At 40.5% G+C, this 16,491-nt stretch overlaps 1 protein-coding gene across 5 annotated transcripts in view; it reads left to right on the top strand.

The window, feature by feature from the left end:
• Nucleotides 1–16,491, top strand: part of HDAC4 (histone deacetylase 4) — a 120,546-nt gene that overhangs the window by 94,945 nt on the left and 9,110 nt on the right. For all 5 annotated transcript variants that reach the window (XM_042446199.1, XM_042446209.1, XM_042446227.1 and 2 more), the window contains 4 exons: nt 499–554; nt 1,931–2,018; nt 5,128–5,247; nt 7,902–7,999. In XM_042446199.1, the coding sequence (XP_042302133.1) occupies nt 499–554; nt 1,931–2,018; nt 5,128–5,247; nt 7,902–7,999 (362 nt within the window). The remainder of the gene's footprint in view (nt 1–498; nt 555–1,930; nt 2,019–5,127; nt 5,248–7,901; nt 8,000–16,491) is intronic.

Genomic DNA, 16,491 nt, shown 5'->3' on the forward strand with positions numbered 1-16,491 from the left:
AACCCTGAAAGGATAGCTTGGGTTGAAATAAAAAGCAAACAAACAAACCTGCAACTTGCCAGAGTACAAATGCAAAAATAACATCCCAGCACAACTACTAAATATCTAATTAAATCTGAACATACATCCATTTCTCATGCTGGAATGGCTATTATCAAACCATTAAAATAGTTGTTATTATCTAAATTAGGATAAAAGTGTATTCTTTACTGGACAAATTACAGATTCCATTAGCATTCCAAAATGTGTTTGTTTTTAGAAGAGTTGTCAGGAATCCTCCGTTTGCTATCTAGACATAAATCTGCATTCATTTCAAAAGATGTAGGAGTTACATTTCCCTCTACCCATCCTACTGCCAACCAAGTTATTTTTTACGAACAAAAGAACCAATATATATCTGAAACTATTTAACAACTCTACTACAGTTACTGAACCTCTTTGAAATAAATGTGGACTTTGCACCTAATTTCCCACACTGTTTTTGTTTCATTTTAATAGAATGGATTTGCTGTCGTTCGACCTCCTGGTCACCATGCAGAAGAAAGTACACCCATGTGAGTATGTGTTTCTGCTTTGATTGTATTCACTTTATTTGTTCATACCCCTGGTTGGAGGATATGAACGTCTGAACCATGGCCTGCTGTTGGATGCTGTAGCACCAACACCACATCATCTGAGGTAGTGAGGGGTGGATTATATAATCAGTGCTTAAATGAATGTGTCTTTATATTATCATTTCACTAACATTTTAAAACATTACAAGCAGATAATGGAGTAGGTTTTAGATTAGGAGACGAAATAACATGTTCAGTAAGTTTTCTCTCAAGAAACAGCATTCATGTTTTTGCCTACTTCTTCCTTGATTTGCTAATTTCAATTGATATATGAATGTTGTTGTTTTTTAAAGGTACACTTTGTAATACCTCACATATAATATCTATATGTTTGGCACACTTCATTCCTGAAACTTTATTATATTTTACTATACTATACTATATTATGATGGCATGTAAAATTATAATATAACGCAATATAATTTCATATGCTGCCTTTCTCCCAGAGTGGGACCCAATGTGGCTCATAGATAGATAGATAGACAGATAGCATGACTGAGGTATTCATCCTTTACTGGGGATTACTCATCATTAATTGTGGCTTCAGAAGATTTTTGCAGTGTGGATGTACTGCCAAAATATTACTTTATGTCTGTTCTTCAGTATGGCTTCTTGGCATTTCATTTATTAAATTTTCTAAACATGGCAGACCCTACAAGTGTATAATCAGGAATACAGAATTCTGCATGCCTGTTCATAGAGATGAGTGCTCCCATCTTCGGTGAGGCAGTTTGGAAAAGTAGAAGTCACTACAATATCTCTGCACTATAAATGAGAGGAAACTGTATCCTCTGTGCTTATCAGAAGGCCTGAAGGAAAAGGCAGAATTGTCTTGCTTGTGCAGATATTTGGAGAATGTAACAAACCACGGAGAAATGTATATGAAAATATTTATATCCTGTTCTATATGCAAGAATCTTAGTTTGGGAAATTGTAAAAAGGTAAAGAGTTTAAATTTAGAACAGTAAATATTGATTTAAAGAGTATATTAAACTAATCAAAACAAGACAATTTAAAACAAATTAAAACAGTTAAGGTAATTTAAAGCCATGCACATATGCAAGTTTGGATGAAATCAGCTAAACCCCAAAAGGTTTAGTAAAAAGCAGAAATTTACTTGATGCAAGAATGATATTATTGCAGGAACCAACTGGGCATCTACTGGAAAGGTACTATATATACTTGACTATAAGTCAAAAAATTTCTGCCCAACAATTGGACCCTAAAATCCTGGGTCAATTTATATACTAGCCAAGACTAGCTCAGAAAGATCCTAAAAGAAGCATTTATATCTAACATATTCTATTATCTTTCAGGGGCTTTTGTTATTTTAACTCGGTAGCGATTTCAGCCAAGCTTCTCCAGCAGAGATTGAATGTGAACAAAATACTTATAGTGGACTGGGTGAGTAAAAGAACAGAATTAGACATGTCCATTTCTCCTCCAGCATGGATACAAAATGCAAAATTTTATTGACTGACATCTCAGGAAATGAATTAAAGCAGTTCACTCAGCTTTTCAAAGTATCTGAGCTGGTTGCTTTCGGGAGGACCGATTAAAGCATTAGCAAACCACACTGGCTATCACTTCTTAGTTTGTTACTAAGTTCAGACTGTCGAATGCAGAGGACATTGGGAGGGTGCCCTCCAAGCACTGGTTGGCATATTCCTCAGAGGACTCAGGGGGCATTGGTGAGGAGGTGGTCTGGATTTGGAGGGTCTTGGTGGGTGTGAGGTGGTGTAGAGGATAATGGGAGTGGGGGTGCCCTCCCAACCCTGTGAAGCTGGGAGGGCGTGGAGTGGGGTTTGAGGTGGTGCCCTTCCAGCCCCATGAGGACTGCTTCACAGGATTGGAAGAGTACGGGGGGGATTGAAATGGTGCCCTCCCAGCCCTGTGAGGCTGCCACCTTGCAGGAGTGGGGGGAGTGCAGGGCAGTTCACTGTCCCCCCATACCAGCTGACACCAACCAGTGATGTCCCTGCTCCATAGCCCAGCTTTATCCCAAGGACAGGGCTGGGCTGTGAAGGAGGGAGATTGGGTGAATGTTTGGGGGGGGGTGTTCCCTCTTCCTCCTCCCCTGCAGTCCAGCCTCTACTCATGAGTAAAGGTTGGGTTGCAGAGGAGGCTTGGGGAAGTTGCCCCACATCAGGGATGTAGCTAGGATTTTAGGAAGAGGGGGGGGGGTCAAGACTAAGTGCCACCATTATAATGGGGCTTGGGTGCGGCGGCGCAGCAGCACACACCATTCATTTTTCTAATGGAAGGGGGGGTCCGGACCCCAAGAACCCCCCCTCCTTGGCTACGTCCCAGCCCACATCATTGAGGGCCACTGAACATCCTCCAGTGGGCTGCATGTTGTGCAGGCCTGCTGTAAGCAGTTTACAACTGTAAGCTAATTGCCTCTGACAAGCTGGGTACAGTGGTACCCCGGGTTACGAAAATAATTCGTTCCGCCGCCGCGTTCGTAACCCGAAATGCTTCGTAAGCCGAAAAAGCCATAGGCGCTAATGGGGAAAAGCCGCGATTTCGTGCGAAATAGCGCCAAAAAGCACCAAAAATTTTTTCGTAACCCGAAAAAACCTTCGTAACCCGGAACAGTTTTTTCCTATTGATTTTTTTCGTAACCCGGAAATTTCGTAAGGCGGCGCATTCGTATCCCGGGGTACCACTGTACTCAGTTTAGTGAGGAAAGATGACAGGCTGAGTTGACTCTGAGGTGGAGTGAAAGGTAACTTTTGTGAAGATTGTAGTAGGAGAGAAAAGAGTTGCAACCTCAACAAAAACTTTCCAGCTTGGTTGGGCTGAGAGGGAAGAAGTATCTGTGTGAACGGTTGCATGTATATTTATATGTGGGTATATATAGGTGAGGTCTTTAGCCCAAACATGGCGAGTTAACTGCAAAAGAATTCTACCTTGGTCTGAAAAAGATTCTCCTTGCATGCCTTCAATCCTACATTGGGGATTACATTGCCTTCACTTAGAATCATCTTTGTTTTGCTGCCCCAGCAAATATTATATGCTTCACAGTCAGCAGGGCTGCTACAACTTGTGCCATGCTTTCTGTTGATTTTCAGTATAAAGAACATTGCAAAACATTACCTTGACCCGGCTGTTTACCTCTTACGAAAAACTGTTAAGATTGAAACAGATGCTGTTTTCAGTACTTGACTCATGCAACATATTGTATTATAAATCTAAATGTGTGGGTTCTGAGCTCACCATGCTGCTTGTTTCCCACCTTGAGTTGTGGAGTAGCCATACCTCTCTTAGCTGTCTGCTATTCTACCATTCAACTAAGTTGGACTTATCGTCTAACTTCTGTCTAATTATTAGAAAGCTGGTGGACAGACAAAGCATATGACATTTTGAAAGAAAAATGACATTATGACAGGACAAAGATCCTTATTGGGATATCATTTGTTATTTGTCAATATTGTCTTCTTTTGTTCCTATTCTTCATGGTGACTCCTTTTGGTCAGGCCATGTATCTTATCTTACTCTTTAGGTCATGCTATAATCCTGTCCATAAAGTAGGCTAGAAATCGTCTACAGTTGGATGAGTCTAGTTGGCCCTGTCTTCTCAGTTAAAGAACATAAGAGTTGGCTCTTTCCTCCATGCTGTCCAATAATATGATGTCCTAATTTCCTCCATGCTGTCCTAATTTGCTTTCTAAAAGACATGTGCCAATTTCACACATTACTTGGTTGAAGGGGTACTCATGTGATCAAGGAACACCAGGGCTGAACTGATGAATGCACTCCAAGTTCACATGGTTGCACTTGTTCTGATGTCCTCATGTTATGCATTCACATCCATGGGGGAAAGTCCCTTTGATTCTTCATGTAGACGCTTTTGTCCTTCAGACATCCATGTTAAAGTGTTGACTTTTGGTACAGGGGTATAACACATGAAGTGGATGATGCCTGAAGGCAAGTAGTGTTAAAAGTAGAAGAGAGTTACAACAGTCTTTCATGCTTACTTTTCTGTTGATAACTAGTATGTGACTTATGTATTTCTCTTGATCAGGATAGACACAGTGTGGATACATATCAGTTCTTTATATTCAGAAATTCTTATATGCTTACCATTATTTTTAATCTTCTTCTTAGACCATTGATTCTTAAGCTTTGAACCTCAGATGTTTTTGTCTTTGATTCCCAGAATCCTTTACCATTACCATACTGGTTGATGCTTTGGGGAATTGCAGTCCAAAATATTCTGAGAGCCAGAGCAAAAAGGCTTAAGTCTAATTATTTGCATTTCCTTACTTGTGGAATTGCACTAATGCTGTGGTTTTCAGCAGTTCCCCATAAGTTGATTTCTGTGAAATCGTTGGGTGTGATATGTGTGATATGCATATAAATACCCTTAACCTTCAAATTTAAGCCTTTCTCTGTACAGGGCTGTTTGCAACATGATTATGAAATGAGGTCTTGGGATTGCAATTAGTCAAATGCAGGTAGTCACGTATATAATAACACATTTCATACAATGTAATCTTTATCCCTGAAGGATGTGCACCATGGAAATGGTACTCAGCAGGCTTTCTACAGTGATCCTAATGTTCTTTATATTTCACTACATCGGTATGATGATGGAAACTTCTTCCCAGGCAGTGGTGCTCCTGATGAGGTAATAATATTAATAAATGCATTTTTGCAGCATTTTCAATAATAATTGTCTTATGGTTTTGGAAATCCCTTGAGCAATAAAACCCTGGAAATTTCAGTACAATTGGAGCAGGGGAGAATTTGTTTTCCACCATTTTGAAATGGAAGTATTCTGGGATTTTGTTTTGTTTTTGTTTTTAACTCTACAATCAATTTTCAGGGAGCCAGGGTAGTGTATTTGTTTGAACATTGGACTATGACTCTGGAGACCAGGGTCCAAATCCTTTCTCAGCCATAGAAATCCACTGAATGACCTTGAACAAATCGCACCATCTCAGCTTCAGGTGAAGACAAAGGCAATCCCCCTCTGAACAAACCTTGCCAAGAAACCCTCATGATAGAATCACCTTAGTGTTGCCATAAATTGGAAATAACTTGAAGACACACAACAGAAGTAAATCACTTTTCATCTTTCCCCCTTTCCTGAAAATCAGCAGCAGCGAACAAGTGCAAACAAGACATGTGGGTAGGGTAAAGAAACTACTTCACTGTTTGTTTTTGTTTTTAACTTAGGTTAGTATAGCAAAAAATAAAAGTTGACATTTAAGATCAGCAAGGTTTTTTAGCCTTGTTAAAGTTCTTGTTTTTCCCACCAGCAGAGGGCACCCTCTGCTTAAAGAACAGTTTTCTTGCGCATGGAAAAGGAGGTAAATGTTGAATATGTTACAATCATATATCTGCAAGGCTGGCTATGATATTCATACCTCCTCTGCCTCTGCCCATTTACTGATGTAAGCTGTGAGTGTGAAGGAATAGTGATGGCTAAGACAAACTTGAATTCTGTGATATTCTAATACTCTGGAATAACAGAAGTCATTGCATTGCATTATATGACTTGTAGAAAAAGGAGTCATTCTATAACCCAGTAAAGTTAAAACATTTCAGATAAATTATGCACTAATCAAAAGTAAAATAGTGGCATAGTTGGTTCTTTTTATATGGACATGGTTCTTAAAGTGTTTTTAATAGAAAATAATATTTTTTCCTGAAACTGGAATTTTTGCCAGTTAAGGTGAAATTACCAGACGATATATGATAAAGTAAATTGTAAGAATATGTGTGTAGCAAAGAATATAAATGCTTTTTTTGGGAAAACAGAAAAGTCTGTACTATGTAAAAGTTACACACTGTCACCGTTCTTGCATACTATACCACTATCCCCTCCAGAATTCATTTGAATCCAAAAGTACAAATGCCTTGCTATATAACATTATCTCAGACTTAATTATTGTATGTATGTTCCTAGAGATTGGCATATTATTAGTTTGTAGCTTTTATTAGTATTGTTACATATTGATATGTTGGTGATAGGTGATGTGGATTATGAGGGAGACTTGTGTAAATTTTCTTAATACTAGAGTTTTATAATAACATTACTGTCCATTTCCTCAAAAGTGCCCATGCCATGTAAGTATCTGAGAGGGAATATGTACTAGTTGCTACTCTTAAGGCTACAGTGACAGTGGGTTTTATTTTTTTACTAATGTATTCATTTAAAATTTTATATATTATGGCTTCATCCCAGAAAATATTTCAGGGTGAACATAAAGATAAAACATTTTAAATGTTCAGCAAAAAACAAAAGAACAAAAAAATCTTAATCTAAATATGTATAGTAAAATCAAGCAGTATAATACTGTTAGTTAAAACTTGAAAAATAAAATTGTAAAACTTAAAGTAATATTAATTTGAAGTATTTTATTGATGGTTAGTGTGTGTAACTTGAAATCAGTGATGTTCTAAAAGTTGTGTATACAACAGTAGTACAAACAACCAGAGGCAAACCTAACATTTGAAAAAGTCGTCATAATGTTACATATAAATGTAAGGCACATGCAAGGTTGGAGCATGCAGGTAGGAAGAGGCAACAAATCTGTTCCAAGGCCCAGATCTCCCGCGTATATGCAAGCAGCTCTTTTGTATAATACATTTTTATTTATATTTTATCTGAAGATTGGGAGGAGGATTCTCCTAATATGGTTACTGTTTAGTGTACAATTTTTAGTTGATTACGTGAAAGTTATTTCATAATCATAATCGTCTCAGACATTGGCTTTAGCCGAAGAAAACACAGTGTTTTTTCTGATCTTCAAGAGGAACATTAGTGCTCGAGGAAAGGAATCAATAACGGAGGAAACTTTGTTGTTGTTTTTTAGACCCTAATCTGCTTGCAATTTTTATGACATTTAACAAAACTACTCGCCTGTACCAAGCTATGATAGAGGAATTCTGTGTCAACTGCTTTTAAGTGCAAAACTTCCAAGAAATGGAAATGTTCGTTTAGCTGTTATTTTGACTGACTTATTTTGGCGTGTGCAAGAATGAGAGAGAATTGTTGTAAATAACGAAGTTCGCTGTGGCACCTTGAAGACTAACAAATCACACGCATGTGCCTTCATGGAGATTGTTAAATATAAAAGTAGTTTCTGCCTTACAAACTCTGCCATTCATGCTGTTCCCGTTGGGCAGAAAGCAGTGGATTTTTAAAGGGGGAATACAAAATCTTTTCTACAGTGTAGAGCTAAAAAAAAAAAAAAAACCAGCTCCATAGCAATATTTGCCAACACTGTAAACTGTTATTTTCTCCCTCTCCCCCCCCCCCCCCCCCCTTCTTAGGTTGGCATTGGACCTGGTGTTGGTTTCAATGTTAATATGGCATTTACTGGTGGCCTTGATCTGCCAATGGGAGACACAGAATACTTGACTGCTTTCAGGTAATTCTCAGATCTCTGTGCTTCTCATGAAGTTATTTCTTTATAAATTAGAGATGTGCCTTTTTGGATCATCATATATATTCTGTGTTTTAGCATCTTACCATTCAAAGTCATTGTACTGGCAAAGTAATGTAAGATGGACATTTCAATTGCTCAGAGGTACATTATTTTAATAGGCTCCTTTCTGAAACCTTAAATATATTGTTGCAATGTTCAACAGTTGCTATTGTGCATGATTTTCTTAACAATGGCTTTTTATATAAATTCTTGTTTTATGATAGAATTTTCCTAAGGTAACATGTGCTGTGTGCTGTGTATTTTAGCAGTGTGAATAGTAACCATTGAATTCATTGAATATAAACACCTTGGCTTTCATTAGGACTTTACAGGCTGGTTACCTAAGTCAAAATAAAATTATTTGCCCATATTCATCCCTATTGGATTCCATGTTACAAATGTATTCTTGCTACATCTTTCCATCACTTCTGATAGATCAGCTGGTCTCATTCCTTGCCAGTTCAATGAATTAGAGTTAGTAGAATATCCCTTGTTTACCGATTAGAAGGAGATAATGGATGAAGCTACTGTTCTCAGAATCATAATCCTAAATGCTTGCTCTCATATCTCTTCCAAGAGAATTTATTACACAAAACAGTCTGGAATGCATAATGCTATGCAGCAAAATTTAACTGCAGTCTGTAAGCAAAGAGCATGCAAAGCTCTAGGAGTTAAGTAGATTGCAAAATCAAGGTGTCTTTTATTATTTGAATGGAGGGACATGTACAGTTGCTCCAGACACACAAAAGAAGACAATGTTGACCTATATTGGTATCCATGGAATTCATGCTGTAGTTCTGCATAATGTTCCGTTCTTTGTTGTGGTCTCTGTGAGTCACACAAGTGGGTTTTCCGTGCCTGTGCAGAGACATTTGGAACCTTCTAGAATTACTAGGGAAGACTTTTTGGTGGTAGCTCCACCCACCCTATATATGCCTCTAGTGACTCTACTCTCTTCTCTCAGTTCCTTTTTGTCCACCGTGCTAGTAGCATCAAAGAAACTGATTTTTAGAATCGCTCTTCAATTCGATTTATAATGGCTTTTGATCTTGGTTTTAGATTTTGGCTCTCTGTTCCCAGAGACTTAACCAGATATTCTTGTACTACCTCTTTCCTTATTATGTGTTATGTTTCCCCTATTGTGTCCTCTGTTCCATTTTCCTCACTTTGAGCACCCTTTTCCTTTTGTAGGAAGACTGAGGGGGGGAAGGTGTTGAGCAGTTCTTTCCTTTTCTCTGTCCCCTGTTTGCATTTCTCTATCTTCTCCATGCAGTGACTCTACCATTTCCTTCTTCCTTGTGCTATGGCCATACCCTCAAAGCCCTTCTTATTGTTCTTAACCTCTCTGTTAAGCCTGAGCTCATTCTGCGCTTTAGCATTTCTGATTTTACCCCTATACTTGCTAGGTATTTGAATTCCTCTTTAGTGATTTCCCACTTTTTTCATTTCTTATACATCTCCCTTTTAAAACTTAGTTCAGTTGAAAGTTCTTTAGTCATCCATCCTGGTTTCTTGAGACACCTCCCATTTTTCCTTCTCATTGGAACAGTTTGAAATTTGGCCTTCAGTATCTCCATTTTGAGAAACTCCCATCAGTCCTGAACTCCCTTCTCTTTTAGTCTTCTTGACCATATTAATCTTAAGTTTACTAAAATCAGCTCTCCTAAATTCTAGAACGCGTGTCTGACTTTATGGGCTGCCTATTGACTGACCACAGAGCAGTGCGATAGGATCCGTCTTTCAGTTTTAGATCCCATGTCTATCCAGGTAGGACTTGGCTGTGCGATAATCTTCTTTACCTCTGGTTTTCTGAATTATATCTTTGGATGGTCTATGATAAACAACTTGTAACTGTCGCCATTAGATTCTTCCATCCCTTCATTTCATGACATTATTATCTCCATTTCCCTTTGGCCCCCTCCATACCATGAACAACATTCACAAAACGTGTGGCTCTAGTGATTGTTTACCTCAGAATCTTAATCTTCCTGAAGGGACCTAAGACAGCTCGCAATAACAATTTTAAAAACATATTGCAATAAAAAAAATTAAAACTGCAATTAAAACAGTGCAGTGTGGGCTTATGTATAATAGAACAGGGTGAAATCTGATTGGAATCATTTGACTCTTCTGTCATCATTTCTGCATGAAGGTGTCTGTTTCCTCTTATTGGGTGATGCATTTTTCCATTATTGGATGGATCTGCTGATCATGCTTTCCATCTGTTTCTGTTGATCTTGTTAATCTGGCAAAAGTTCAGGAAGGCAGCACATACTGTGTTTTCTTAATGCAATAATGGACTATGTAGCGGTGGTTTGCAACATTACTTTTAATGATTCAGTAATGATTCAGTATTATCAGCTTCTGAGATGGCAGGCTTTCTTGCCCAAGCAGTCAGGTGAGGCATTCAGATCGTGGTATCTCATGGCTGACAGCAGGGGTGTCACTAGTGGGTTGTGGGCCACACCAGGTGACAACTGGGGGGGGGGGTTCCGCTTGATGCACTGGTTGGAAAAGGCTCCCTTCCAGGTCTGGTGGCTTTGTTGGCCCGGCAGTAAAGAGAGTTTCCCACCTGGCCAGCAGCTCCAACTAACCCAGGAATGTTGAGGGGCACCAGTGGCTTATGGTGGGATGGGGCTGCCTTCGAGTTCCAGCAGCTCTGATAACTGGGCAGTAAAGCGAGTCATCTTCCTTTGTTGCCCAGCCAACAGCTCTGCCAGACACAAAAAGGCTGTGGAAGAGAGGAAAAGGGGTGATCCACACTGCATGTCCAATATACTAGGTATGCCAATGGCTGACAGCCTGACAGCCTGATCGGGGTATCTCATGGCTGACAGCAGGGGTGTTACTAGGAGGATGTGGGCCATAGCCACATTGCTTGCATCCTAAATATTTGAGCAACAGTTAAAAATAAAAAGCATGATGCAAAGTGGAGTCAGTTGCTTCAATCTTTAGAAGTCAGAAGCATTACTCAAGACCTTTTTGGACTTGATAGGTTCTTGGATTCCTGATTGATTTAAGTGCATCAGGATTGTCTTTCATCATTAAGCAATATCATAACGGCTCTTTCAACCGCCAGCTACCAAGCATAATATTAGTGGGCAGCTACAGAGATTCCAATAGCTTTGCCTGCCCCATTTTTATGCTTAGAGAGCGTTCTATGGTGCTCGCATTGCGTCCGCGGAATCGCGTCCGGCAGAGTTGTTCAGGGTGGTCAGGGAGCTAACTCAGCTCCCTCCCGCCCTGAACCAGATCCTTGAACCTTCTAAGGCCTGCTGTGACTTATTTAACAACTTTTTCGTGGATAAAACTTCTCGTATAAGCGAAGGTCTGAACGCTGACAATATGGCAGAACCAGAGGTAGAAGTGTCCAGAGCCTCCGTGGACTATGTTATACTGGATCAGTTTGAGTCGGTGAGTACCGAGGATGTGGACAAGATCCTCGGAAGTGTTCGGAAAACAACCTGCTCTCTTGATCCCTGCCCCTCGTGGTTAGCGGCCCAGGGGGGACCGGTGGTAACCACTTTGTTACGCCGGATTATCAACACCTCTCTCAGGGATGGGCGATTTCCATCGGATCTTAAATTGGCCATTGTAAGACCGATCCTAAAAAAGCCCTCCCTTGACCCCCTGGTACATAATAATTATCGGCCTGTTTCCCTGCTACCATTTTTGGGGAAGGTGATCGAGAGGGCAGTTGCACTCCAGCTTCAGTCGGTCTTGGATGAAACGGATTATCTGGATCCATTTCAAACTGGCTTCCGGGCGGGTCACGGGGTTGAGACGGCCATGGTCGCCTTGGTCGATGATCTCCGTCTGAGTGCTGACCGGGGAAGCGTGTCCCTGTTGGTGCTCTTGGACATCTCAGCGGCTTTCGATACCATAGACCATGGTATCCTTCTGGGACGCCTGGCTGAGGTGGGAATCGGGGGCACTGTGCTCCAGTGGTTCCGGTCCTACCTCTCTGGGAGGTCCCAGATGGTGCAGCTGGGGGACGTGTGCTCCGACGAGAGGCCCCTTAAAACCGGGGTCCCTCAAGGAGCCATTCTGTCTCCCATGCTATTTAACAGTTACATGAAACCGCTGGGAGAGATCATCCGGAGACATGGGGCGTGGGGTTATCAGTACGCTGATGACACCCAGATTATTTTCTCTATGTCTCCGACTGGTGCAGTGACCGGGGATGGCGTCTCTCCTCTCGAGGCCTGTCTGGAGTCAGTAATGGACTGGATGAGGAAAAACCGACTCAAGCTGAATCCAGAGAAAACGGAGGTACTAGTGATAGGTTCCCCCGGTCCAGGAATGGCTGTGGTTCCACCTGTCCTAAACGGGGTCACGCTCCCTGCGAAGGACTCTGTGCGCAGTCTGGGAGTGCTTCTTGATTCGTCGCTTCATCTGACTGCTCAGGTGAATGCGACGGTCAAGAGCACCTGTTACCAGCTTCGGCTGATTCGCCAGCTGCGCCCATATCTGGACCGGAGGGACCTAGAAACTGTGGTACATGCTCTGGTAACTTCGAGATTGGACTTCTGCAATGCACTCTACATGGGGCAACCCTTATACCAAACTCGGAAGCTTCAAATGGTACAGAATATGGCAGCCCGGCTGGTCACTGGTGCGTCCAGGACCAGCCATATAACACCTGTACTTAAAGATCTTCACTGGCTGCCCGTTCGCTTCCGAGCTCAATATAAGGTGTTGGTTATCACCTATAAAGCCCTAAATGGCTTGGGCCCAGGATTCCTAAAGGACCGCCTCTCCCCATACAATCCGCCTCGCACCCTCAGAACGTCTGGGCAGCAATTGCTGAAGGTGCCTGGGGCCAAGCTTGTTTCTACGTCTAGAAGGGCCTTTTCTATAGCTGCCCCAGCCCTTTGGAACACGCTGCCCACTGAGCTCCGCTCATCTACCACCCTGGCCCAATTTAGGAAGGATCTTAAGACCTTCCTATTTAAGCAGGCATTCCCCGATTAAGATCCTGTGGGCCTCCCCTCCTCTTCCGTGGCCATGAGGATGGGCGATGGGGCTTTTATTCCTGCTTTTAGTTTTATTGTATTGTGTGTCGTTTCCTGTTTTTAACTGTATCTGTGTGCATTCGTTGCACTTTTGTAAGCCGCCCTGATCTTTCTGGAAGGGCGGGATAAAAATAAAGATTTTATTTATTTATTATTTATAAGTGGATGTGCCAGTTTCTAAGCAGAGATTTGCCATATGTATTATGGCTGTAACCCCTTTAATTTAGCAGTTTGCAGTAAAGCCTGTAACACAAGGGATTGGAAGCCATTGTCCAAGGGAAGTTGCAACTTCAACAGTTTTCTTCAAGAGTGTTTCATTAACTGACATCTGTAGAGCAGCAATGTGGGCTCAGCCCTCATAGAGCATTGGCACTTCATTATGAGAGCACAGGCAGATACTACTTTTGGAAGGACTCTGCTGTCTTCACTATGGTTTGTGTATTGTTGCAGCAAAAGGGTGCACAACCTTGGAGGTTGACTTTCTGCATGCCCTGAAAGCTTTTCTCCCATTAAATTTCTAACACATTTGCTAAAAAGAATTCCTGTAAAAGGGGAACAGTGATACTGAATTATGCAAAGACACTTCACTTAGTAACTGGGATTCTTTTAACCATTTCAAGCCGGATACTATCATGATTCCTGTTGCATCATATCTAATAATTACTACATCCTTTGAGACAAAATTGCTTATTTAAAGAACTTGCCGCTTCTATTTATAGTGTTATGGAGCTGTTTTATAATTCTGGAATATTGTGCCAGTTAAGAAAATGCCACCACTTTTGTATAATGATGAACCCAATGCTTCAGTCTTCTTAGTTCTGTTTCACTTGACTTCATCTTACATTAATTTACAGATTTTTCAGATTCCCTTTCTTATGTTCCTTCTTATTGGAGCAAAAAAGAAGATATTTTTTATTTTATAGTGCTCCCCCCACAAACAGGCGTGATCCTGGATGATGACAATGCATATTTTGCCCTTCAGGCTTCTGTTTGCTGTTGTTAAAGCAGCTCACACTTCAAAGTTTTCTGTTAATTTTTAACAGTCGCTTGCAAAATTTAATTAAGCATTGAGAAATGAAGATAAACCTGAGTTCTGTCCCATGAGCCAAAAGCAAAACAGAGGAAATTGCTTCCTGATAACTATTGGGGCTAACACTGACTCATGTATTACTTCGTGATGCCAACTTCAGGGTAGGCAGAGGAAGCCCATACAAATTCAGCATTCCTGGATAGCTGTGGCTTTGGAGCCAGGAACACTGCTGATGCCAAGCTGTCATTCCTAACCCCCTCCTCACCCTGCTGCTGTGTAGAAAAACAAGTATCTTTCTGAGCACAGAAGTTGGCTACTTTAAAAAAAGGCTACTGGCTGATCACATACATAGAAAGTAATTCCAGAGATAATGCACAGACATGTGCACACACCTTCAACCTGGAAGTTCCATTGGAAACTTGCTTAATCATATGCCAGGTTTTGTTCTGTTCTGGTTTTTCCTTCATGATAATAGTGTCCTGAGTGTCCTGAGACTCCCAACCAGTTGCTTTGAAAGCGTTTTTGTTCACTTTTATTGATTTTAATGTAAAAAAAGGCTTTGAAGTTAACAATTTATAGTCCCTGGAGAAGCAGAAAAGTGAGTGGGATGGGCTCTATGTTGGGGGTTTTTTTGGTCAGCCTTATGAGACAGTGCATGCCTTAAAGGCAGCACCTTGTTACGTTGGCCCATTGAATGCCACGTTGCATTTCCAGGGGATCAAACCAAAAGATGAAGAGAAGATAAGAAAATTGGCCCTAATGAAATCCAGCAACAGGCAGTTTCTCTATGAACATGGAAACTCAGGATATAGAACTGAGCTGTAATTCAAACCAGCCCAAATGCCAGATTCAAACCCTTTGAAGTCTTCAGATGAATCAGTGAAAATCCTTTTGGGTTAGGCAAAGATAAAAACACTTTTCTTTAACTCCTAGATTACCTGGCTATGATGTACATGAATAGATAACTGCCTTATGTGAACAATTTAAGGAAGAAATTGTTCTCTCTAGCAGCAGAATGTATTTAGAATTAAACATTCCCGTGAAATTACACATTCTTGTGAAACTAGAAGTCAGCTGGACTGGAGGAAAGGATCAGTAATAGCTCACATTGGCATGTGAAATTTACTGCTATCACCACACTACCACTTCTGAACATGAAGACTGCTGCTAATAGAAACCTAAGTACAGCAAGTTGCCCCATGATTCTTTTTCTCAAGATACTGTTAATCCATTCTCTACCGTCAGCATTACCCAGTCTTCCTGTTTTCTTGATTCTCTTCTTACTCAGTTCTGCACCTTGCCCCATACAGGCCCTCCAAAAAGAACACATGCACACCAAAAAATAGAGAAATTAAAAGTTTTCCTGACACATCTGGTCAGGAAATTATCCATACTTGAAGCAGTGCAGCCTGCTGGAGTGCAAAGGACAAAATCTGCCAGTTGTTGAAGTTGCCTATTCCTACTCTGATAACTTAGTATTGGAGGTCCTTTTAGTAATGATGTCATGTGTAAGCTGTTTGAGTTCTTTGAAATTTTCCTTAAATTTTATGCAGAAGGATGGGGAAATCCTAGTCTGCCATCTTTATTCAGTGACATCACTTCTCCAAGAAGAATACATTTGAGGTTGAAATACAATAGACTTACACTTGTATCTACTGAAATTCTGGTTGCTTCCCAGAAATCCTTCTCAGTTAAATTTGTGAAGTGTGACTGGCTTGGAAATAACAGACCACAGCATCAAATGTGTGTACTCCATAACTTTATGATTGTGAATGAAACAACTAAGAACTCCCCTGCTAAATCAACTACAACATCATGTTTCCAGCACTTGCAAATTTGAATATATTAGGATTTCCCACAAACAAGACATGAAGGCACTTGAACTCGCCAGTTGTTGGCCTCCAGAAGTCTCTCAATATATTTGATATACAATACAATGAGAGCCAGTGTTGTGCTATGGTTTGAGGATTGGATTATGTCTCTAGGAGACCAGGGTTCAACCTAACGCTCAGCCATGGTAACCCATTGGGCAAGCCACACTCTTTTGGCCTTAGGGGGTGGTAATGGCAAACCTCTGAATAAATCTTGCCAAGAAAAATATAAAAGAGGGTTGCCATACTTCAGAGTCAACCTAGCACATAACAACAATGCATAACATAATATGAAGAATGTTTTTTCTTCAAACCACTAATTCTTCAACGTAATCAGATTTACATGAGTAAAACATAACATTTTAATTTTGTTTCATGTTAATATTGTAAGATTAAAACCATTGAGATTTGAACATTTTGTGAACCGCTTTGATCACCTCGGAAAAGCGGTATAAAAATAAAGCATATTATTATTATTATTATTATTATTATTATTATTATTATTATTATTATTATTAT

The sequence above is a fragment of the Sceloporus undulatus genome, chromosome 1 (genome assembly GCF_019175285.1).
Source record: "Sceloporus undulatus isolate JIND9_A2432 ecotype Alabama chromosome 1, SceUnd_v1.1, whole genome shotgun sequence".
Classification (NCBI taxonomy): Eukaryota; Metazoa; Chordata; class Lepidosauria; order Squamata; family Phrynosomatidae; genus Sceloporus; species Sceloporus undulatus.